The sequence below is a fragment of the Pteropus alecto genome, unplaced genomic scaffold, assembly GCF_000325575.1.
Source record: "Pteropus alecto unplaced genomic scaffold, ASM32557v1 scaffold219, whole genome shotgun sequence".
NCBI lineage: Eukaryota > Metazoa > Chordata > Mammalia > Chiroptera > Pteropodidae > Pteropus > Pteropus alecto.
In genome coordinates this window covers 605,657-629,247 of record NW_006443128.1, presented here as the reverse complement: position 1 = coordinate 629,247, position 23,591 = coordinate 605,657, and the positions used below count along the sequence as shown (strand labels likewise).

At 51.1% G+C, this 23,591-nt stretch overlaps 1 protein-coding gene across 1 annotated transcript; it reads left to right on the top strand.

Moving 5' to 3' along the window:
• The first annotated feature begins 697 nt into the window (after window positions 1-697).
• On the top strand, window positions 698-2,742 carry GADD45G (growth arrest and DNA damage inducible gamma). The gene is made up of 4 exons (XM_006923402.3): window positions 698-1,363; window positions 1,603-1,704; window positions 1,836-2,049; window positions 2,133-2,742. Exons 1-4 carry the CDS (start codon window positions 1,311-1,313, stop codon window positions 2,241-2,243), a joined length of 480 nt encoding a protein of 159 aa, XP_006923464.1. The 5' UTR covers window positions 698-1,310; the 3' UTR covers window positions 2,244-2,742.
• The last annotated feature ends 20,849 nt before the right edge of the window (window positions 2,743-23,591 follow it).

The following is a 23,591-nucleotide window of genomic DNA, read 5'->3' as shown; positions in this document are numbered from 1 at the left end:
TGGATGGGGCTCAGCCGACCTTCCCAGGACAGCCCCGTGGCTAGAAGGCTGGAGGCCAAATCCCCAGAGGCCACTAGAAATGGGGAGGGGGAAAAGGGGGGTTGGTCAGGATCTTTCTGCCAGGGCTGCAGGTGGCGCCCCGGGAAAAGGAGTCATAGTTTCATTCCCCAAGATCCTGGAGACTGGAGCTTCTGGATCCCAGAGAAGAGCGCCTGGCTGCGTAGACGGTACAACAGCCTTTTCAATTTCCGCGGCTGCTCTGCATCCTTACCAGGACCTGGTGAGGCGGAATTACGCGCAAACCCGCCGCGAGTGTACCGGGGCGCGTGTAGGAGGCGCGCACCGTGAGGCGCAGAAGTGGCACGCGGCCCCGATCCCCACGCGCCAGGCAGCCTGGCGACCCCCACGCGGGGCGCCGCCCTGCCCGTCCCACTCAGCGGCAGGTGGACAGTGTCGCTATGAAGAGAAAGCCTCGATTGTCCCTCTTGCAAACTGCCACACGCCAGACCTCCGCTATTGTGCGCCCTCCATAGAAATGCAAACGAGCCGCGTGCGCCGGCCACAATCTGCTCGCGCGCCCGGCGCCCCGCAGCGCTAGACCGTGGGCGGGGAGCTTGGCTCGGACCTTTCAGCGCTGTCGGCTCGGGGCTTTGAGCATGCAAGAAGGCTTTCCCGGCGTGTTCGAGGGCGTCAGTGTCAGCTGGAGGAGACTGCGCCCAGGCCTTTTGCAAACTTAAAGTCAGTGTTGCGTGTTTTTAAAGTTCCGGTTTCAAAGCAACAGTCTTGTAAACTCTAAATTAAAAGTCAAGACAAAAATAGAAAATACCAACTAAAGTAAATGCAAAATAAATTCTTTAGATTCTACAAAGATACATTTCACAAATTGCAGCGTCCTATTAGCAAGCGAGGGGCTTTTTAAAAAGTAATTTTTTCCTTTTAAGGACTTGAAACAACAACCAAAAAAAAAAAAGCGAGATGAAATCTGCAGGCTCCAGTCTGCCTAGTTACACCCCGACAAAAGCGGCAGATTTGAGGCTTTGTCATCCCCCGCAGCCCTCCCCACGTGGCCTTCTGGCACGAGTCGCGGGCCGCCGCCTCATTTGCATCAGAAAGCCGGCGCTGGCCAATGGGCTCGCAGCTTTGCGCCAGCTGGCGGCGCCTGGGCCACAGCCTATATAAGGGCGCGTGGCGGCGCCGGGGCGCACTCGCTGGTGGTGGGCGCGCCGGGATTTGCTGCATACTTTCTCCTTCTCTCTGGGTCTGCTCCGCCTGCCCTTCTTGTGGATAACTTGCTCTTCGCCGACCGCACCATGACTCTGGAAGAAGTCCGCTGCCAGGACACGGTTCCTGAGAGCACAGCCAGGTGGGTTGACGCCGGATGCCGGAAGTCTCCGGGCGCGGGGATCCTAGCCATGCCTTGGCCACGGCTAGTCAGGCGGGAGGATTTGGAGACCGCCAGATGGGAGCCCGCTGCGGGCGGGGTTATGTCGGCGGGGCTGGGGCGCTCAGGTGCGTGCTGGGGCGCCAGGGGGTGCGTCCCCACGATTGGGGACCCTGCCGCGCTCCTACTAGTCCCCGCTCACCGCGCTGGCTCGTCCGCAGGATGCAGGGAGCTGGAAAAGCGCTGCACGAGCTGTTGCTGTCGGCGCAGCGCCAGGGCTGCCTCACTGCTGGCGTCTACGAGTCCGCCAAAGTCCTGAACGTGTGAGTATAAATGCGGCTGGGTTGAGGCGACTGGGGGCTGGGGGAGCGGCGGAGAGACCGAGGAGGTGATGATGGCAGGGGCACCCGGAACTCGCTGCCCTGACCTCACCACCCTCTTCCCGCCCACACAGTGACCCAGACAACGTGACCTTTTGCGTGCTGGCCGCCGATGAGGAGGACGAGGGCGACATCGCGCTGCAGATCCACTTCACGCTGATTCAGGCGTTCTGCTGCGAGAATGACATCGACATCGTGCGTGTGGGCGACGTGCAGCGGCTGGCGGCCATCGTGGGCGCCGGTGACGAGGCGGGTGCGCCGGGAGACCTGCACTGCATCCTCATTTCGGTGAGTGTTCTCCTCCCGGTGTCGCCCCCGTCCCAGCCGGTGGCCAGCGGCCAGCCAGGCTGACCTCTGTGCTCTCCCCGCAGAACCCCAATGAGGACTCGTGGAAGGACCCCGCCTTGGAGAAGCTCAGCCTGTTTTGCGAGGAGAGCCGCAGTGTCAACGACTGGGTGCCCAGTATCACCCTCCCCGAGTGACAGCCTCGTGGGGATCCTTGGTCTGATCGACGTGGAGACGCCCCGGGGCGCCTAGCGCGGGGCTGGCTCTGTGGATGCGCCCTCGGAGGGCGCCAGAGTTTGGCGTGGAGACTGGCAGGCGCGGGGCGCGTGGAGAGCAGCGAGGAGGCGCGGGTCCCTCCGAGGAGGAGGCCTGGCGGCGGCAGGGGCAGACTGGCCCCAAGTCGAGGACTCTACAAGTGTGGTGAGCGGCTGCTCGCCCAGGAAGACCGGAGGCAGGACGTTGGCCGCAGGGCCGGGAAGGACAGACAGGCTGGGCAGGCGTGACTCAGCAGCCTGCGCTGTGGGCAGGAAGCAGAGGAAAGGCGAGGCCAGGCGGCCTGGACTTGTACAATTACTGGAGCTCTGATGGACCTAGCAGTCTGCATTGCTGTTTCAAAACGGATCCGGGCGATGCTTCATTTTCTAAAGGATTATACTCCTGCAGCTTTGAATTTTACAATAAACTTACTGAAACAAAGTCATTCTCTTTATTGAGGGTAGGGGATCCTTTCTGTGGGGGAGGTGGTCAGCAGAGTTGCAGATGATTGCGGAAACTCTCCTGGAACTCCGGTAGCACCTGTTCCGTCCTCCTGTCTGGGCTGAATTACAGGCTTCTGGGGCGCTGGAAGTAGGCGAGGGGACGGTGGCTGGGAGTTAGGGCAGGACTTGAATGCTACTCCTATTTTTCAACCTTCAGGAAGATTTTTAAACTTGCAAGACAGGAGCATTCTTGAGATAAGCCATCAGTGCAACAGATAAAGGTTGGCCTGGCCATCCAACTTGATAAGGGAGCCTCCCTTCCCCCTCCCCCCCTTTCCTCGCCCCCTCCCTTTCAACAGCTGCTTATCAGAACAGCTTGCAGGACCCAGGCAGCCTTCCTGCACAATGAGAATTGCCTTGTTGCAGGCGTTGCTTTTTGCGATCCCTGAAAATGGTGGTAGACTGCTCTCAGGAGCCAAGGAATGGTAGTTAAAGCAAGTCACCAAGGTATTAACATCTTGTATGACTATGATGACTGCATTTAAGCTTGAGTCATCATTTTGTCATGGCTGTGATAGAACTTAAAAGATCTCAGCAAAAATGGAAGGCAGCATCTACACAAATAGGTGTGAGCAATCTTCATCTGCTATCTACTATTCTGAGTGTTCTCTGCCCACAACTCAGGAGGATTGCTAATAGTCACAGTCTCATTTAAAGACTTACAGAAGAAAAAATTTAAATCTTCAGCAAAGACTTTCTTTAGGAAGGATCTAGGGAGAAATATTCTGAGTGAATCAATCTTTTTTATTAGACCAATATGTGTTGATTTCACCCCTGTCTGACTTAAGCAGCTTTCAGCAGGGGAAGTACACATAGGGGGCTGCATGCTGTTAACAAGCTGTCCTGGGGTCCACCAAGACTTCCGGGCAGGTTGCTATTTTTCTAAGAAGGAAATTTTACAGATTTATCAAGCAATCCCAGGTGTCTGTTTTGCCTTGTTGCCAATTTTTAAATTCTGGAAGCATTCACTGAGAAACAGGACAGTACAAGTTTATTCTTCCCAGAATGAAAGCATAGCGCTTTACATTTATCAGCTCTTAAAAACATTTACCCCTCATTAGACAGAGGCTCAGTGAAATAATTCAACTGTATTTGTACCAAGTTGCATTAATATTTTACCTATTTGCTGCTCTAAACCCTGAGTTTTCCTTGCTGAGGTGGAATGTTTCAGGTGGGTGTCCTGCATTCTGTTATCATGACCATTTGCCACAGCAAGCTATAGCAAATACCTATGGGATGTAATTACTTAAAATGGACCTTTCAATGAGTATTTTTAGCAGAACATTGCCCAGAGCAGGTGGGGAGACCCTCTTGCCTGATGACTGACCCTTGTAGAACGTGCAGTTGGCAGCTCTTAAGACACTTGGCTTTCTCAGAATTTACAGCAAAGGTGCCTGATGAAGCCCCAGGGGCTAGGAGAATTTGCAAGGAAAAAAATGCATGCTTGGACACAGTGCCAGCCCCAAAGTTTGTGCTTAAAAAAATTTTTTTTTGATAAATGAGTGTTTAATGCTATTAAAATGAAATACCCCAGAGAACAAGTAATAAAAGGCACAGTGCTTATAAATACATTATTGTATTCATACTTTGACAACCCTAATTGGTATTGCATACATAAACTAATTATCACATGCATGATGAAGTGATCATGTGGACTGTTGGGCATAGTCCTCTGCATCTGGAAAATGCTGAATGAAATGACAACAGTTCTTAAAAGTTAATAAAGTGGTTTGCTAAAGATTTCAGAACCCAGAGTGGACTGGTGGATTTGGGACCAGGCTCTCTGGTTCCAGGGCCCCAAACTTGACCTGCTGCAGGACACATCTAGATGCCAGCGTGCTGAGTTGGAAGGCAGACTACTTTCAAAAGATAACTTTGTTAGTTTATAAAGCTTTCATGTATTCATTGTAGACAAATTTTAAAATACAAAAAAGTAAAAGGAAAAAAGTAAATGTGCCTGTAACAGGCCAGCCCCACATTTTGGTGTATCTCCTTCTCACCTCTTTTCCCTCTGAGGTGTACATACAATGTGAAATAAGTAAACACATGCAATATTTTTTTAAACAGCTCATCTCACCCTGCATTTTGTCATCTCCTGCTTCTTTTCCTTAATATTCTATTGCATACCCTTAAGTTCCTTGACAACCTTGGTGGCGGGGTCTTTCTGTGCTGCAGCAGCTCCAGCACAGGAGTGACCTGCAAATGATGAGCTTAGGCAGTCTTCCTTACAAACAAAATGGATGCCAGTTGTCTGCAGGTCTAAAGCACAGACTAGCGAGGGTTACTTAGGCTTGTCTTTTATTTCAAGGTGACCCTTGTCCACATGAAGAGCAAGGCCTCTATTCCCTCCCTGGTAAAATGGGAGAACAAACCATTGCTGACATTTATTTTACTTTTTAAGACAGTAATTTTGTGTGGTATATGTTTTATTAAACCATTAGCCTCAGTAGCACAATGGGCATTGCTCTTGATGCTTACAAAGAGCTGCTTTTAAAAAGGGGTGGGGGTAGGGTGGGGTGGGGGCGAGTATTTCAGAAGAAAAGCCTGTGGCAAGAAAGCGAGGCTGTGGGGTCAGCTCACTGAGAAGTAGTCATTTTTGCTTTTTTTCAAAGTTCTTGAGCTTTACTTGGTTTTCCAAGCTATCACTGGCCGCTGCATTCCTCATTGGGGTGTGTCTCCCAAAGGTCAAAAGGGAATTGTCCTTCCCCAGCCACGGAGGACTTATTAGGGGCAGTTGAGGGTTGGTCCTGTTTGGCATACCTGAGCTGCAAGCTGAGGGATAGTGGAGCTAGTGGGCAGGACCCACCAGGGACCTCGAGATGCCCAGAGCTATGATACGCCTTTGATGTCTATGCAAGGGCAAAGTTATATTTGGTCTTTGTAAGTAGCCCTTTTCTTAAATCTAGCTCAAACTTTCCTTCTTCATCTTCTAGAAAAAAATTGCTGCATAATTTTACTTGTCTTGGCAAATAAGGTATGTTTGTAAATATCACCTGGCATCCTCTCTTTCAGGCCAGGAGGAGCCTGTGGCTAGCAACAACTGGTGAGAGGCAAGGGCTGCTTGCTGGCGTCTGGATTCTGGGAAGAGGTGGTTGCTGGAAGCAGCTGGAAACACCTCCGGGGCTGCATGATTCCAGCCCAACGGGCAGCTGGGCCTAGGAGGGGCTGCTGCTCTTCCACTGCGTGCTGGCCTTGGCCCTTGGCCTCTGGGCTTGGGGGTAAGAGAGATGGCTGTCAGTTTGTTCATTCGTTCAGTCATTCATACATTCATTTATTCATTCACTTTCTCACGGATTCTTTCACTCATTCAGCTGGTGTTTACTGTTTGGGGCACTGCCCTGGGCAGGAACTCCTGGTAAGTTCTTGTAGCCTGGACCCTAGCAGAAGAAGGAGACCTCAGAGTGGTCTGACATTGCTGTGTGAAGCCAGGTGCCCTGTGTCCTCAAGGTCACTCACTCTTCCAGCCTAGAACACTTGACTGGTAAGAAAAGGTGAGATGGGAATGCAGCAACACAATTTTTCCATACCAATAGTCAATTTTAGGAGAACCCTACAGGCCATGTAACAAATATGTCACAGTTGGCATTATAACTGCTCTCTGCCTCTCTCCTTCTCTCTCTCTCCTATTAATTTTCTTTCTTCTAGTTTCTCTCCAGTCCAACCCTTCTCAGGCTGTGACTATTTGTTTCTCTCCCAAAAACTTTTAGTGACTTCTTACTTCGTACCAAGTTATGCTTTCCCATATTCCTCCCTCCTCCGTTCTCCCTTCTATCCCCTCTTAGTCTCATTCCTTCCCCCTCCTTTCCCTTCCCCTCCCCGATCCTTGTTTTCCTCCCTCATTTTCCCCTTCCTCCACCCCAAATTACTGAGCTCCTGCCCTGACCAGATCCTGGAGACACAGCTGTGAACTCCCAGCAGTGCCGCAGCTCCCTAGCCTGGCATCCGGACTCTCTCTCTCCCTTCCAAGCTCTCACACCCATGCCATTCCTTCCCTAGTGGCCCAAGCCCATGCCTCCATATCACCTCCTCTCACTACTCAGGCCCTGACTGCATGGAGGTTAATTTCCCTCACCCTCCTGACTGGGCCCTAAAGTCCACCCTTGCCCTGGGGCTTAGCCTAGAGCCCAGTGCAAGAGTGACACTGTGTCCTTCTAAGGATCAGGGTCCTCATCTCTGAAGTGGGCTCATCATACGGGCATAGGGCTGCGGTGACTTACGTGAAATTTCCCAGAGAAGACGCTGGCGTGTCCCCGCCCCAGAAAAACATGGGTTCCGCAAATCAGAATGTCTCTGGGATGTGGGACCCTCTCTTCATGGCACTCCCAGGGCTCTCTCCAGTCTCCCTGACTCTTGCTCTTCATTGTTATGTCCTTTCTTCTGTCCAGCCCACCTGTCACTGCCTGCCTGAGCCATGAGTGACTGGGGCCCTCCCACATGTGTAAGAGAGCTAGATTTAGTGCCAGGTAATAGGAAGGCTTCTAGGTGGAGGATCCCCTGGAGAAGTGGAAAGGACAGCTGTGTCCTGGCCTTGACCTTACCAGGCCCATCTCTCAATAGCCAGCATGGGAATACAACTTGGTTTCCTTGTCCATTTTCCTGCCTATCCCTGAGTCCCTGAGCATTACTGACAGAAGCCAGCACCTAATGGCCTGGTCATCTTGGGGAGAGGAACTGAGTGCCCAGGACTTTCTGGGCTCACTTAAGGCAGAAAATGGGGGTGCTGCCTGGCACTCTTCTCAGATAGGCATCAGGCAAGTGGTGCAATGTGAAAGCAGATGGGTGACGGTGCTTGCCAGGTCACAATCAATAAGACGACTTCCCGTGCTGGGCCAACTCAAGCTGGGGAAACTAGTGGGCTGTGTCCTTCTCTGGTTCTTTCTCACAAGGAAGAAAATGCATTATAACATCTCAGAAGGTGCAGCATCACGGGGAGTACAACCTGACCAGGAATGGGTGACAATGTGTTGATGAATTGGTATGGAACTGAGAGCCTCATTATTTCTCTGCCCCTTGGGAGGGCAGGCTCATCAGGCAGAGCTGTCTTCTAAGCAGAAAGGAGGGGCGTTTGGACGAATATAAAGAAACAAGCCCTTGAAACTGAGTTAAGAGCATCAGGCTACAAATCAATGAGGGCAACAGGAAGAGTTTCTCTCTGTTGGGGAGCATGAGGATCCCACAAAATCTTCTCTGAGATGAACAGCTTTATGTTGGTAGGACACTCGAAGCCCCTGAGGCCCCTTTTCCATCCTGATCCAGGACAGGCAGCTCTCTCTGAACAGGGCCAATGAGCCACTGGTTGGACCTGGACCTGCCTGCACCTGCAGCTGCCCTTTGGGCAGCTCACCTGGAAGCTTAGCTGACAGATGAAACTGGCATGTGTCATGCTCATCCTAGAGGCTTCCAAGAAGCCGATGTCTCCTCCAGTTTGTCCTGTTCCAGCTTATGCTCCTACCTTGTGGAAGGCAGCATTCCACCATGGCCTCCGGTGTTACACTCACAGTGATGAGATTAAGGGGTTTTGCAGATGTAATTAAGGTTATAAATTAGTTGATCTGAAAATAAGGAGATGCTGTGCATGGGCCAAGCCCAATCACAGAAGCCCATTAAAAGTAGAGAGTTTTCTCTGGCTAGTTGTAGAAAAGGAAGTGGATCATTCCCCCAGCTTCTCATATGTGGTGTTTTCCTACACTGATTCTCCAATTTCCAATGCTTATTGGGTGTCCAACAATTTAATTCAATTCTGATTACCTGGAGTTAGTGTCAGACCGCACAAGTTAAAGTGAGTCCCACAAGACTGCCCCCACAAATGGAGTGCCCAGACTGCTCATATTTTTGCATGGCCAGGTATAAATTTGGGGGTTCCCAGAACCCCCCTTAGGCTCGATAATTAGTCGGACCAACTTACAGAACTCAGAAAAATAGTTTACTTAGTAGATTACCAATTTACTATAACGGAGATAACTCAGAAACAGCCAGATGGAAGAGATGTGTAGGGCAAGGTATGGGGGAGGGGCGCAGAGCTTCCCTGCTGTGTCTGGCTGTGCTGCCCTCCCAGCACCTTGATGTGTTCTCCAGCCAGAAGCTCTCTAAATACTGTCAGGGTTCTTTAGGAAGTTCCATTAGGTTGCCACGATTGGCTAAATCACTGGCCATCGGTGATCGAGCTCAATCTCCATCTCTTCTCACCTCCCTGGAGATTGGAGGTGGGGCTGAGAGTTCTAACCGCCTAATCTCATGGTTGTTCCGGTGGAGACTAACCCTGGTCCTGAAGCTATTTAAGGGCCCTCCAAGAGTCATCTCATTAGTACAAACTCAGGAATGGTCTAAAGGGGCTTGTTATGAAGAACAGAAGATGCTTTTCTCATCCTTATCACTTAGGATCTTACAAGCATTTTAGAATCTCTGTGCCGGGAACTGACCCTTGGGTCTACTCCTAGGGCAGCCGGCCACATGAGGCCCAGCTGTGTGCAAACACAGGTAGTGGGCCGCAGGGCACAGAATTCTCTGGAGGGAAGAAAGCAGCTAGGAGAATGTGACCGGAATAGGGGGTCAACCTGCTAATGACGTTTGGGGCCTGGCCTAATTGTCTGGTAGTGTAGATTTTGGTCAAAGCCAAGCCCTTTTTCTCGTGGCTGCTTGTGGCTTCCTGTTACCCAGAGGAGACACATCTGTCTCTCTCTCCAGCCTCTGGATGTGGGGACAACAGATCAATGAAATGCAAAAAAGCATGCTTCTTGTGGTCTGAAAGCTGAGCAAAGTCAGTTATGGGAATATTGCTAAAAGGATGTAGAAACCTTTTTCTTTTTTTCCCCAAAGCAGGCTCTGATCATACCACTGACCATTTCTTTATCTCATACCGAGTGCTTGATGTGGTTTTACTTCATCACTCAAGGGGACATGGGATTCATGACTCACATTTTCAGCTTTCAGGGTTTGCTTTGAATGGCACTCTGTAAGCCCTTTGGTTAAGCAGTGTGGTGGTTGAATTGATTCGGCTTTTTGACACGGTCGCAGCAGCTATCCCTGCTTCTGTGATGGTGGCCTGGGAGACATTCGCTTACATCTAATCTTCCCTGAGTGGGAATAATTCAGGAGGATGACTTTAAATTGTTGGTTTTTTTATGATGATAAAGTACAGGCAAATAGAATTCTAAGCAGCCACATCAATACGACAATAAAATGCAAAATTGAAAGACAAGAAACAGTCTGGAGAAAGCCTCCTCCTTCTCAGCAAGATCAAAGTTCTCTAAACTGATTCATGGCAGCAAAGTAATTCCTGGAACTCCTGGCCCCGAGAGGAATTTGATGCTAAAACATTCCAGGAAAGGGGATGCTGATGGGGGTGGGGGAGGGGGGTCAGGCAATGCTATCAGGAGACCCACTGAAACCATTGTGCACTCATGTTCTGCCCTTGGATTTCCGTAAATAGCTCAAGTTCCGCTTCTGTAGGGCAAAAACAATGACAAGATGACAAGATAAAACCCAGAGAATGGGGTCATCAGACTCTCAGCCTGCATTGGCTTAGAGTTTGGGGTCCCTATCTCTCACCCCTCCAGCCAGGTAGCCTCAGAGCCCAGGCTTGCAGTCCCCCTGCAGGTCAGAGCCAGAGCTACCAGTGCTCTTCCCCCATGTGGCCTTCAGGTCCCTGGGCCCTCAGCCTCTCCAAAGGCATAGAGAAGACTGAGCAGAAACCGTGACCCAACTGGAGGGACTGGAAAAGCTGGAGAGAAATGTGGGTCGGGGAGAAGCAGCATACCTTCGCGACACACAGAGTCTTGGCAGCTGGGAGTTCGTCTGTCCATTGGAAGCCCCTGCTTTGAATCCTGTTATGTTGATGGAGAAGTGCCCACCTAGGTAGCCTATTCCAAAACAAGGGACTATACCACCCTCTGAAACCCCCTGAGGGCCCAGTGCTGGGGTGAAGCCTTGTAATGGCAGAACCAGCTCAAAATTATTCTTTCCTATTTAACGAGGTGCTGAGTTGATTTTCAGGAGTAGTAGACCAGGACCGAGGGTCATGAAGCCGAACCATGGGCAGAGGAGAGAACTTTCGCCAGCTGCACCCAGAACCAATGTCTCCTCCCCACCTTCTGGAACTAAAGGACCAGGACATAATTGGAACTTGAATACCACAACCCTTTCAGAAGCCAATGGTTCATTGTCCAGAAAGATCTGGCTTTGACGCCCCTTACCCTAAATGGCCAAGTCCAAGGTCTTCCAATTGCTCACCAGCACTTTTGCATACCTGTTTCTTCAGCCTTTTAAAAATCCTTAACCTAATTCTAAGCAAACAAGATGGCTTTGAGGCACCATTAAGTCTCCAATCTCCTCGATTGGTGCCTTCTCAAGCAATAAAACTTTCCTTACTCTAAACTCTAACGTTTTGAGTTTTGGCCTTTCTAAATTTTGGGCACATGGCCTTTGCTAACGGCCTGGGCTAGACCCCATGCTCCCTCTCTGGTCGCCAACTTAAAGTTGGCCTTGCCCTTCCTACTGCCGAAATGTCTTTCTCCTGCACACCTGTCTCTCTTCCACACCTGTCGCTCTCCTTCACATCTGTCTCTCCTTCGTACCAGTCTTTCTCCTGCATACCTGTCTTGCCATACTTGTCTCTGCTATACCTGTCTTTCCATATCATTCTCTCCTCCCTCACACCTGTTTCTCTTCACACCTGTCTCTTTCTTCCACACTTGTCTTCTTCATATCCCTCCCTCACACCTGTCTCTCTCCACACCTTTGCTTGCGAGGTCTCCTCTTCTCAGATCTAGGCTCTCCAGTCCCCTCTGTGCTGGCCTTGGGCTTTATGTCTGCCCACTATTGCTATCTCACCTCCCATACCGCTGGCTGCCAAGTTACCTTACTGTTAAACCAGTATCATCATGTTACCCCCTTTCCCTTTGGACAACAGGGGTCAATAGATCCTGCAGCTTCTTCTGCTCTGCCTTGCTCCTATCGTCAGTTGGGTCTCCACCCCTTTTCACGGGTCTCCTCCTTTCCCCTCTGAAGGCTCCCCCTACATATTATGAAGATTTTTTGACAAGACTGAATGTTCCTCATGGAGAGAAACAGCGTTTTGCCTGAGATTCTTTGAATCCAGCACTGTGCTTGGGACAGCTCACTCCATCGGCTGACTGGGTAGAAGAATGCCATGTTCTCTGCAGCATGTGTGCATGCCATGCTTACACCCTGCCATATAATCTGTAATAACTGCACTTTAAATGCTTCATGAGAGAGGGAGAATCAGAGCCATTTAAGCAGGAACATTGGTTTGATATCCGTGGTAGGAGTTGGGGTAGGATTTGCCTTTTCATCTTCATCATCATCATCATCATCATGGTCGTCGTCATCATCATCATCATCATCATCATCATCTAGCACATTTGCCAAGTGCACATCTTTTAATGGAATATAGATGCTGGACAATTTGAAGAACTTATATTTTACCAGAAACAATATCATTTAAAAAAAATCAATAGGAAGGAGAAAAGTGAGAAGCACTAACTTCAAGAAGGATGGCGGATGAAGGAGAGAGCAGGCAGTGAAACTATAACATAGAGAGTGCATGGGAGAGTCTTGGCTCTCTGCTGCAGGAAGCTGGAAGTAGGATGCAGAAGTAGGAGGAGACCTCATGGTGAAGGGAATGGCAGCCAGCCACCAGGACAGATGAGAAGAGTCAACCTAGATGTGGGTGCTCCTGGAGGGACAGATTGGCTTCTGAGGGTCCTTGTGTGTGTAAGAGTCCTAGGATTTGGGCAGACTTGGCAGTAGGCATTGAAGTAAAAGAGTAGGGACCCCTTCCCTCAGCTGCTTGAGGGATTTTGACATTTATCCCAGTTTTTCTGCAGAAGAAAGCGTCCCAAGCCTAGTGGGGGTGTTTCTTATTTCTCCTGATGGCCTGGGGTCTGTATTTCTCTTGCTCCACCGCGTGCTGCCTGAAGCTGTCCATATGTGGGAGATTCAGGATGGCAGCCTGGAGGGCATGGTGGGAGGCTGGGCTGTGCCAGAGTGCCGGGATGTCTGAGCAGCTCTCCCTCCCCATGCCGCCTACTCTGAAACATCCTAAATGGGCAGGATGTCACTCAGGCTGCATTCTGTTGGTTAACTGGAGCCATAGGCCTACATTCAGTGGGGAAGTGACTCCTGGAAGGTCTTTGGAGATTAGCTGGGACTCATGTTCCTGAGTCAGATTTGAGCTAGTGAGTCTCTTGGAGGGGTATTTAGGTTATATAATCACTCCAAGGAAAAGACGACGTTGAAGTACAAAATGTGGTTTTCGGGAAAGTTGTTGTTGCTAGAGAAGGCTGCTGCTTTCTGCTAGGACTTCTTACAAGGACTTTCACAGACAATAGAAACACAGAGAGAAATTCCACAGAAGTTGTCTCCACTCCTCGGCTTAGTGCATGGGTTAAACCAGCTGCTTGGTGTGAGGGCACAGCATCATTCACACACATGCGCTATTGGCACCTGAGAGGACAAGGTAGTGCACCAGGCCCTGGCTGCCCTTCCCAGTCACCGGGCCTGCATGCACCCCCTGCTTCATAGCTGTGGCCTCAATACCTTCCGCCTCTAGCCTTCCCCAGAAGAAAACCTGTGGGACTTGACTTTCCTGAGCTCCCAACTCTAACCCAGCTCCCCTCAGATATTGTTCGCTGAGAGTATGGTTTTAAATTTCTGACAGCAAATCCTCTGTTTAAAACGTCTGGGCAATCCGAACACTGAGTGGGTTCACCAACGGGGAGGCGATTCGATTGTGCGAAGAGGAGCCGTTCCAAGGTGCCAAGAGGCCCTCACTCACCCAAGTCAGCCAGCTGGATGGGGGCAGACCCAGTGGCAGTGAGGACAGAGTTTTAAATCCAGTCTGGGCCTCCTCTGTTAACTCATTATTCTTTCCTTTTCAGTGAGAAACATAATACTATATATTTATACAATGATACAGGGTTGAGCATAAAAATGATCAATTAATACATTCAGTTTTAAAGTCTGGAATCTAGTCTTGAGATGCAGTTATGCTTGACATTCTCTAATGTGTGGGTCTCCTGCAATCTTCGTGGCCCCATCTGTGCCTGGAGGACTACTTGTTTCATGGGGGAGGGCATTGCACGTGCCCCTGCCTGCGGGCTTTGCCTTGAATTTGACCAACAGGAGAGAGGTATGGTGTTTTTTACCTCTCCCTCCTGCTCTCTACGTGCTCTGGGGTGACCTCTTCCTCCCTTCCCCTCTGCAGGTCCATGGCTGCCTCACTCATGGGCAGCACACTTGTCTTTAAATCCAGCGGACCTGTCCCTTTTCTTCCATGTCATCGGCCAACGCGAGGCATATGGCTGTGCCTAAATCAGAGAGCAGAGCAGTGCAACCTGCAAGGCCGGGGCCCCATACTGAGGCCGGGCTCTTCACTGGTGAACATTCAGACCCTTTCACCAGCAGGTGCATCCGCTGTCCTTTGCAAAATTGTCCTCAGCCACAGGGATCCTCTAGCTGGGGAGGGTTTCCCCTCTGTGGGCTCTACGGAAGCCTGCAGACAAAAGGAGGCACCGAAGAACACCCCAATGCCTCCAGGGCCCCACTTTGTGTGCTCCCTGGGAGACAGGCAGAATGCTTTCCACCCTTTCCAGCCTCCTAGCACCCCTTCCTGAGAGCACCTGTCAATCACTTGCACTTAGGCCCTGTCTCTAGGATTGAACCTGAGTTAGGAATTTTGTTCTGAGTCTGGGGTGGAATCCCACTGCTCACTGGCCCTGGGACTTGGGTTAGGTTATTTCAGATGGAAGGTAGGAACTACCTTGTCAGCTGGTGTGAGAACCTAGTGGGACAAATGTGTAAAAGGACAGATGGGAGGCCTGGAGAGGAGCTAGCCACTGTCCAATGTCTGTTTGGTGGTTTTAACAGGGAAGAGTTCTCCTTTTTTTGCAAAGAAACAGAATTGGAGATGTTGGTTAGCCACTTCTACATGCTCCACTCTTTTGATGAGAAGGAAGTTGGGCACTAAACCATAAGCTTGAAAACTGTAGCCCCAAGGCTCAGGCCACCTGCAAGGAGTGGCTCAAGGCCCTGGTGCAGACGTGCAAGGTGACTTTCATCGCAGCATTGGCCCTCCACCCAAGTATGGCTGGGGCAGACTGTTGGAGGGAGGCAGAGAGGGCAAGGAGCAAGCCTGGGGCCAGTGAGGGCTGCCCCCAGAGCTGAGGAGAAGCGAGCCTCAGATGAATGCCAGGGTACCCTGAGGTAAGGTGGTGGTGGGGCTTCTGGGATCTTTCTTGTCCATTACTTCTTGCGGGTCTTCTTGAACCTGGGGGGAGCAACCCATCACTCTCTTTAAGTGCCCACCCATCCCCTGTACAGATTTGGAGGTCTAGGGAACTGGATACTTTTTGTTCCCAAGAACCTTGACATCGTTGCTGCTGCTGGTCTATGGAGCAAAACTGAGCACTGAGGCACACAGAACCCCTGCGCCCACAGGGTTGGGGCTAATTCTGAAGTTACTCAGAACGGGAGTTTCCACTGCCACTTAATACATAGGGCCCACAGCCTGACTCCAGGCAAGAGAGGGGTCTGTCCTCCTCTGAGAATTGATTGGACCATGTGGAGGGGGTTGTGGAGAAAATGTAGGGGGTCCTGACTGCAAACGAGGCAGGAGCTTGTCCCTGGCCTTCAGCATGGAATCAGGCTGGGTCAGAGTTCTGGGTTAGCAGCCAGGGAACCATGTTTTGAATTTCCGACCCTAGACCACTTCCCAGCTATGACCTCAGGACCCTTGGTACCCTCTAGGCATTAATTTCTGTATTTTAATGAACTCTGACCTCACATAGTGCTTGTGGACTCAGAAGTTATCCAGTGTGCCAGTTGACTCTGGACATAACCTTGGGGTTGGGTGTTGGCGGTCCCTGCCTCAGTTACTCAGTGAATCTAGGAACAAGCCAGAGGCCTTTTTGCCTAAGAACAGAAGATTAAGCCAATGGACTCTTAAAGTTGCACAGTTATAGGAGTCCAGCTTTCTGTGGTCCCATAATAACCTGTTCTATTAGCAGCTTCCTTGAACACAATATATGTGTGTACACACACGTTTTCATAGCCATCTATTGTGAGGCCCAATCTCTCAATTTTGCTGGACCTCTCAGCTTTTATTTAGGCAGCAGCGTTTGCTTTACCAACCTCAGATGGCCTGGGATGAGTGGAATGAGAAAGGGTCTGCTTTAGCCTTTCAGAGAGTGGGAAGATACCCTGAGACGGGCTAGAACTTCAGTCTGGATGGTGTGGCCATGTCCTGTGAGAGCCCTTCAAACATGCCAGCTCATTTGTTTTTAAAATAGTGAGCACTGGAAATAAACTTACAGTGCTTCTCTCGATTTCATTTCATTCTCCCAGGCTGCACTTTCTGAGACAGGCTGGTGCTGCTCAGGTGTGCTCCTGCACTCTTGTCTTCTCTGGTGCTGTAACCATCCAGCCATGCATGGATGCTCACTGTCCTTTTTCCTTGCTTCTGCTCCTTTCCATGGAAACTGACATTTGTCCCATAAAAATGCAAGGAGACCATCCTGTTTCAAAGCCGTAGGATCCAAAATGTCTTTGTCTTTTTCTGCAGGGTAACTATTCAACAAACTCTTCTTCCTGTAAGCATTCTTTGTCCTAGCACTTGCTCATTATTTTTTTTTTCACGTCTGCAATTTACTTCAAATAAACAAGCTAGTACAGAAAAAGTAATGGCCAGAACGCTTGGTTTCTACTAAATGATTATATTATGAGAACATTGCAGCTTCTGGAGTCCTGGGGTAAGGTGATGGATAGCCAGCCGGTGCACAGTACGTTCTGTTCTGAGCTGTAAGTTGGTGGCTTTCATTCTGCTAGGTCTTACACAGGTTAGCAATTAGTGAAGGAGAACTTGAGCTCTCAGGAGTCTCAGGGAGACTGTCTCATTTGACTTGGGCTGGGATCTGGCCCAGAGAGCAGATGCCAGAGCCTGTGTTGCCTGTGTGCCTGGCTGACAAGCTCTGGCCTTAGCAAGACCTCTATCACTGTTAGCATGTGTGCATGGAGCAGAGGCCACTCTCCAGAGCTCGCTGGGTAAGATGGGAAGAAAATCTCTCTGGCTGGTGTCCGCCCTTGCAGAAAGGGTACCTGGCACTCCAGGTTGAATCTTCCGGATGGCAGATCTCTGGCACATGAACCCCACTCCCTTCCCCTGCTTAAGGCCAACTCCGCTAACTGATCCTGATTCCCAGTCTCCACTTCTCCTCTTCTACCCACCAAGGCCACTCAGATGAGTCTCGTGGGGTCGCTGCAGAGACTGACTGAGCAGAGCCATGAGGGGCGACCAGTGCAGCCTCACCCCTCCTGAATGCCCAGTAAAGGCTGGATCCCTGTCTCCCTCCTTGGATGTGAGTGATGAAACTTTCTACCTTGAACCTGTACCTGCAGCTTCACCCCAAGACTCCCCTACCCCATGGGAGTCTTCTCTGATATCCCTGAGGTAGCCTCACTCTGATCCGCCTTTCCCATTTGTGCATTCCGATCACCTCAGGGCCTGCTTTTTGGGGGCTGTGGACTCTGGGAGGAGCCATTTTGTAGGACCACCTGCATCTCATCATTTACTGTCAGGAGAATATACCACCATAGGCCATTTCATAAGGAGTTTCCACTGGGGTTGCTGAGAACAAGGCAAATGAACTCAGGAGGCAGAGAAGCCACCCTGAGAGAAATGAGCTCCAGAGGCCAAGGTAGTGTCCACAGTCAGCTGTAGCCCTACTGAATGCAAAGAGATGGCTTCTGTGGGATTGACTTTTTTTGGTACTTGGAGAGATAACCACGGGACCTCCCACCATCTTTCCAGCAAAGAGTGACGGCTCCCAGACATGTGGATGAAATTGCTCTGCAAAGCTACTGTGTTATAAGCCAGAGAGCAACTGAAATTGCCTGTTTGTCCATATTTATTGTTGAAACATGATGCAAGCCTCTGCTGTGCTGCCAGATTGAATGCTTCCACAGGAACGAGAAGTGTCTCCCTGAGCTTGGATTGCCAATCTGGTTCTGCAGCTGGACAGCATGGGCTGTGGTGTCATGTTCACCCAGGACGTTCCCAGTGTCCTGGGGGTGGGCGCCATTCTGGACAATGCGGATTGGGTGTGACAGGGACCTCGCACCCCGCTCTCCTTGGTGAGCAAAAGACTATTTCCTAATCAGAGTTCTTTGATGTTATCCCAGAGGTTGGTATGCTTTTCCATCTTGGGATGGCGAGGCCATCCAGAGTACAGTACCTTACCCACTCCAACACTGCTGGAGGGCGATTCCGGTGTCCAGGTGATTCCTGGAGCATGGCTTCGTGACCCTTCTAAAGTTGGTTTGGGAATCGTTTATGAGGCCTGGTTTACACTTTGTCAGGAGTCGTGTATTGTGACGGGACTTCTCGGATGTTTGTGGGAACCAAAGAACCAGACGAGAGGGAGAGAAATAGTCCAATAGAGACTGAAGCTAGAGCTGAGCACAGTGCCCCTAGTGACTCGGGGTGACCTGCCCGTGTCCTCACACTGCCTGGGTCCTGGCCGCGGGCTAGGTGGCGATTAGGCACTGGGGGCATAGCCTTCTGCTGGCAGTACCTCCTGTACTGTGGCTATTTTTATCTCTATGCTGAGTGGTAGTTTACCTTTATTGTTCTGGTTCCCCATAAACACAGCTTGCAGCCTTCCCTTCTTGCCTTCCTTCTGGCACTTAAGACATTCACCTGCTTGCTTTTCCAATCTTTCTGGCAGGCTCAGGATGCCAAGAGGAGGGCAGGAGGTAGCCAGCAGGATCTCTCTCCAGTAGTAGGCTGTGTGAGAAAGTACATGGAAGGCAGGCCGTGTCTCTCCAGAGTAACTGAGCCCTGGCTCTGGTCAGTTTGCGTGCATGTGCTCCATGCACTGGCAGGCCAAGAGGGGACAGGACAGAAGGCCTTGATGGGTGAGGGGAGCTGCTGCTTATGGCAGAGGCCCTCAGTGCCCCTTGGGCTAGCTAGTTGGTCGGCATCCAGGCAATACTGAGAGCCCCTTGTTTCTCAGCAGTGATGACTTCCCTTTGTGTGTTAATTATGCAGCCTAATAGCTGTCATTACTTCTGAACAATGTGCCGTGGCAGCCGGTGGCAGTTCCATGGGCAGCTCTGCCTACCAGCTTACCCTTCTCCCAGTGCCCTGCCTCCTTTCAACAACAGGGCTGGAGGGCGCCCCCAGTGGGCAGCAGTTGGTCTGCTGCTCAGCTGTTTGTCCTGTGGTTCCCCAGGGACAGGAGCTATCAGAGGGGTTTGCTTGTTTGGGAGATCCTGGTGGGAGGAGCTGCCAGTCCACAGGGAATACAGGAATACTTGTCTCGACCTGTCCTGGAGGCCCGGCTGGAGGTGTGAAGATCAGGCACAGGGCTTGGTTTTCCCTGGGAGGCCTTGCTCACAAGAACTGCACTTCCAGGCCCAGAGCCCTATGTGGGAGGGAGAGGGAGCGCGTGCCCATGGGCGTGGCTCCTGGGAAGCAGGATTTGAGATTTGGAGAGGACTTCAGAGCCACCTAGTCCTAACCTCTACCCAACACAGGTCCTGCCTCAAGCTCTCCAGGGGCTCATCTCTGACTTTCTGTGACCTCCCAGCTGCCCTTGAAGAGACTCTGACCCACCCCGGTGTGTGTTATGGTGCAGTTCTTGACAGCCCCATTGGCATGTCTTCCTCCAGGGTCTTGACCCTGTGGCGGCTTGTCCAGAACCCAAGTACTGTCTCCTAAAATACTTATGGAGACAAATGATAACACCCAAGGAGACAATGCAGAAATCTCATTCTGTCTTTTTGTTTCATGGACTGTATTGGAATGTCTCTCTGGCTGAAAAGGGATGAAGCTGAGCTTCACCTCTCCTAGTGTACCTGGTAGAAGAACTGGGAAGGGCCCAAAGAAAGGCTGTGGAAGAGGGAGGCTGTGTGCACAGGGGCCCTGATAGACCACAGACTGTTTCTCAGAGGTTCCTCTGGGCCCACGTGCATCTGCCAGCTGCCTGGGCGTGCTTACAGCTGACAGGTTAAAGCCCCTGCAGGATGAGCTTGCTTTTTCCTTAGCCTCCCATGGAATGTTCTGGAGTAAACAGAAGAGGCCTTCCTGGCTTCGCTGCAGCTCTCCTTGGTGCTTGTTTTCTCTCAAGAATGACCCAGACTTCTTTCCTGGGGACCCCTCTCATAGATGCAGAGGTGGGTTTGGTCACTCAGCACACGATCCGGGAGCTCACCTTCCAGGTGAGGGACTAGCCTGTGCTGCACGGTGGAGCTCTGAGATCAGTCAGCTGGGCTCCTGCCCTTGGGGGCTGAAGGTTTGTCTTGTCTACCATCAGCTGTGGTCTAGGCTGGAGGAGATGGACTCGGCATGTGGATGCTGCAGGAGCAGCCATCAGGTGACCTCCACCAGCCATCCAGGTATGCAGAGAGGTGCCGGTTCAAACTGGACAGCAATGCACTTATTTTATAATCAGTGCCTCCATCACTGTCATGGAGAAGGACTGCAGGAAAAGGTACTCTGCACATGAGGTGGCCACGGGACCGCCTAGGCCATGGAAGCTGGGATGAGGCGGTCAGTGAGACTGACATCCCCGCACTTAGTGCCCAGCATTGGCTTGGTGATTCCTGGATCGAGGCTGGCTGGCCTCACCGGCAAGTGGAGCCCTGAGCACCATGAGTTTTATGCCACTTTTTCCCGTTACTGGGTGTTTCCGCTGCTGTTGAAACAGGGTACCTAGCAACGAGATAATAAATTGACCTTTTTTCAGAGTTGTCAATAATGAGTGTTGTTTTAGCTTAAAGTAAAATGTTAGCTTTTCTATCTCATCACTGGGTTTTTATTCGCTGTTGGGCAGTTCAATCCTTTTGGCAGCATGTATCTCTTAAACGTTTGGCGGCAGCCCTTGTTAGCTTGATGCAAAGCCAAGCTCAGTTTAGGTCTAGGGGGGCTTCTGCTGACGATATTGTGGATGTCAGCTGCCATGTCATGAACGTCGCTCCCTGCCAGGCTCTCTGGTGCCAGTGTGAGCAGCGAGCTGTTCACGAAGCTCAGAAGAGTAAAAACAACAGCGATGCTGCCAATTCTGAGCTTCTGAAAGTATCCTTTTAGGCCTATCACAATTCATCTCAGTGCCAAATGTGGAGCAGCAGAAAAGGCCAATTTCCAGGGACAGATTTCTCCTTCTTTTCTAAACTTCTCAGATTCTCTAGAGTGGGAAAACTGGAAATAAGGAGGACAGGAAGAGCTGAGGTCCAGGACTGAAGGGGCTCCCAGGAAGAGACTGGAGAGAAGCAGTGAGGCTGGACGGTCCCTGTGGGTTTCGCTGGCCCCCAGACACACTTTCCTTTCCTCCAAAGCACGATGTGCATTCCAGACAGGCCTTTCCATATCCATGAGAGATTCGAGGAAGGCCCAATATGTGTGAGGCCTGGGTGGCCTCAGATTTCTTTGCGGAGCTGACTGTATTCTGTGCACACAGGGCTGCTCTCCTGAGTGCAGCTCGTGTAGGCACACAGGGCCCACACTGTGTGCAGGTCTCTCTGGTGCTGTCCAAGTCCACGTGGCCTCCAGACAAGACCCTCTCTGGTATGTCTGCCTTCTCGTGGGTGCTCTCCTCCTGTAGCATCTACATGTGGCTCCTCGAAGGGTAGGACCAGCCCAACTCCCTGCTGCCCCTGGCAGCATTCAGCTAGCATTTCCCCAGCCAGCATTCAGCAAATGTTGGCTGATAATTCTACTCTGCCCATTGGCCTCAGAAGAAGGGATGAGGCCAATGGGCAGCTCCTGGTACAGCTCAGAGCCAGAGTCTCTTGGCTTAAGGGGACCTGAGACTCCAGATGGTGGAGACCCCAGAGGGTGTACCTGCCCGAAGTCACCCTGTGTTCCCCGCTACACAGTGCTCCGGGGCCCACACACTCAGATGTTTCCATTCATCACCAGGGATCCTGTCTTGCAAGGTAATCCCTGCAGCTCAAGTAATGAGGCTGGGGGTTCACAGAGGGCAGAGTGGCCCTGGAGACCCAGAAGCCTCTGTGGGTGAATGCTAACGGTGCTGCCACCACCAGAGTCAGGTCTCATCTGGCTCGCATTTCTTTTGAAACTCAGGGAACACTCTGCACTCGTGTGGGTGTGGAAATGCCCGTGATGACAGGATGTGACTTACCAGCCAACAGAACCTCTATGAGAAGTGGAAGAAGCGGTCCTTCCATTGCAGTTCTGGCTTGGGGTTTGAGGAGACGACCTGGTGTCGAAATTTACCAGAGGGAAATGGAAGAAGTGTACAAGGTCAACCACAGACCTTGGAATCCTGAAAGAGAAACTGTCCTCCTTTCCATTGCCTGGTAGAATGGACAAGAAATCCCCGAGATGCGTGGATGCTGTCAGCCCTGTGTATGGTCCTGGGGTGCAAATAGGGAATAGCAAGGCAACAGGGAATGCTCAGGCAATAGGTCTGGGGCTTCAGTTAAGGTGTCCCTGGCATTTTATTATTCACCCAACACATTTTGTATGCCTCCTGTGTGCCAGGCACAGTACTTAAAGTCACAGACATGTGGGCCTCAGAAGGTAAAACATCACTCACATGTCAGGAGATCATAGAAGTCAGCATGTGTGACAAACCCACATAGTGCAAAATCAGACATTCTAACAAAGAGACATTGCATTGAGAGCTGAATGACCAGTAAGAGAGATCTAGGTGATGTGTGTGGTTCTCCCAGACAGAAGGAACAGCATGTGCAAAGGCCCTGGGGCAGGACTGATAGACTAGTGGGTTGGGGGTGGAGACAGCCTGGTACTGACATGATGTCACTAAGAGGAATTTACTTTTAAGAAAGGGTCCCTTGAACAACTTGTTTTCCCAGGGGTGTGTGTGCACACGTGTGTGTGTAGGTGGCAAAATGAAGAAGAAGGGAGCAGCAGCTGGGAGAAGAGGTAATCGGGCAGTCCCTGCCTGGTGCATCACAAACAGCATTCTGCAGAAGAGGGAAGCCTTGCTCTCACTGACCTCATGGCGGAGACCTGGTAGGTAGGCTGAGAACAGATTACAAGAGTGGGTTATGGCTATGGTGGGGCCAAACTAGCATCGGACCCCCTGAGAGATTGCATGCAGCACACTCAAAAGGCCAGTACACCAGGAGACACCCTGGGGGCCAGGTGTGGGGGATTGCAGGTAGCCTGGGGGAGAGGCGTGGCTTCAGTGAGCGGGGAGGGAGTGAAGATAGGGGCTTCTACCCCAGAGGAGAATCCTGCACCTTCTCAGCATTCCCAAAGGGTTAACACTTGCTTAGAAGAGAAGGCGGGGTGTGGGTGTCTGCCATTCTTGTTCTTTTTTGCTGAAAAGAGAGTGGAAGTGACACTATATGAGCACCTACAGGTGTCAGGCATGGTTCCCTTGCTTTATCACGGAGACCCTGTGAGAGGGTGTCTTTTAATTCCACTCCAACAACATTGGAGAGAGACAGGGGATGGCCCAGGGGAGTCACTGGTGCTCCGCAAATCTCTGATCCCTTGGTATGCTCTCCAGCCCAAGCCTGTTTGCTGGGAGTATGGAACCTGGGGATTATGGGTCAGGGGTGTGGAGGTATAGAGGTATGAAGTCTGAGGATGTGGAGGTATGAGAGTGTGGGGGCCTAGAGGTTTAAGTTATGGAGCCTGAGGGTGTGGGGCCTGAGGGGAATGGGAGATGTGGGGATCTGAGGGTATAGGGGCTTGGGAGTGTCGGGTCCTGAAATGTACAGGGGCCTGGGAGCATGGGATGTGGGGTTTGTGAGGAGGCTGGGAGAGTGGGTCTGGGT

Coding starts and splice junctions, on each gene's coding strand:
- GADD45G (XM_006923402.3), top strand. CDS start 1,311: ATGACTCTGGAAGAAGTCCGCTGCCAGGACACGGTTCCTGAGAGCACA. Junction 1,364..1,602: donor GTTCCTGAGAGCACAGCCAG/GTGGGTTGACGC, acceptor GCTCGTCCGCAG/GATGCAGGGAGCTGGAAAAG. Junction 1,705..1,835: donor TCCGCCAAAGTCCTGAACGT/GTGAGTATAAAT, acceptor CCGCCCACACAG/TGACCCAGACAACGTGACCT.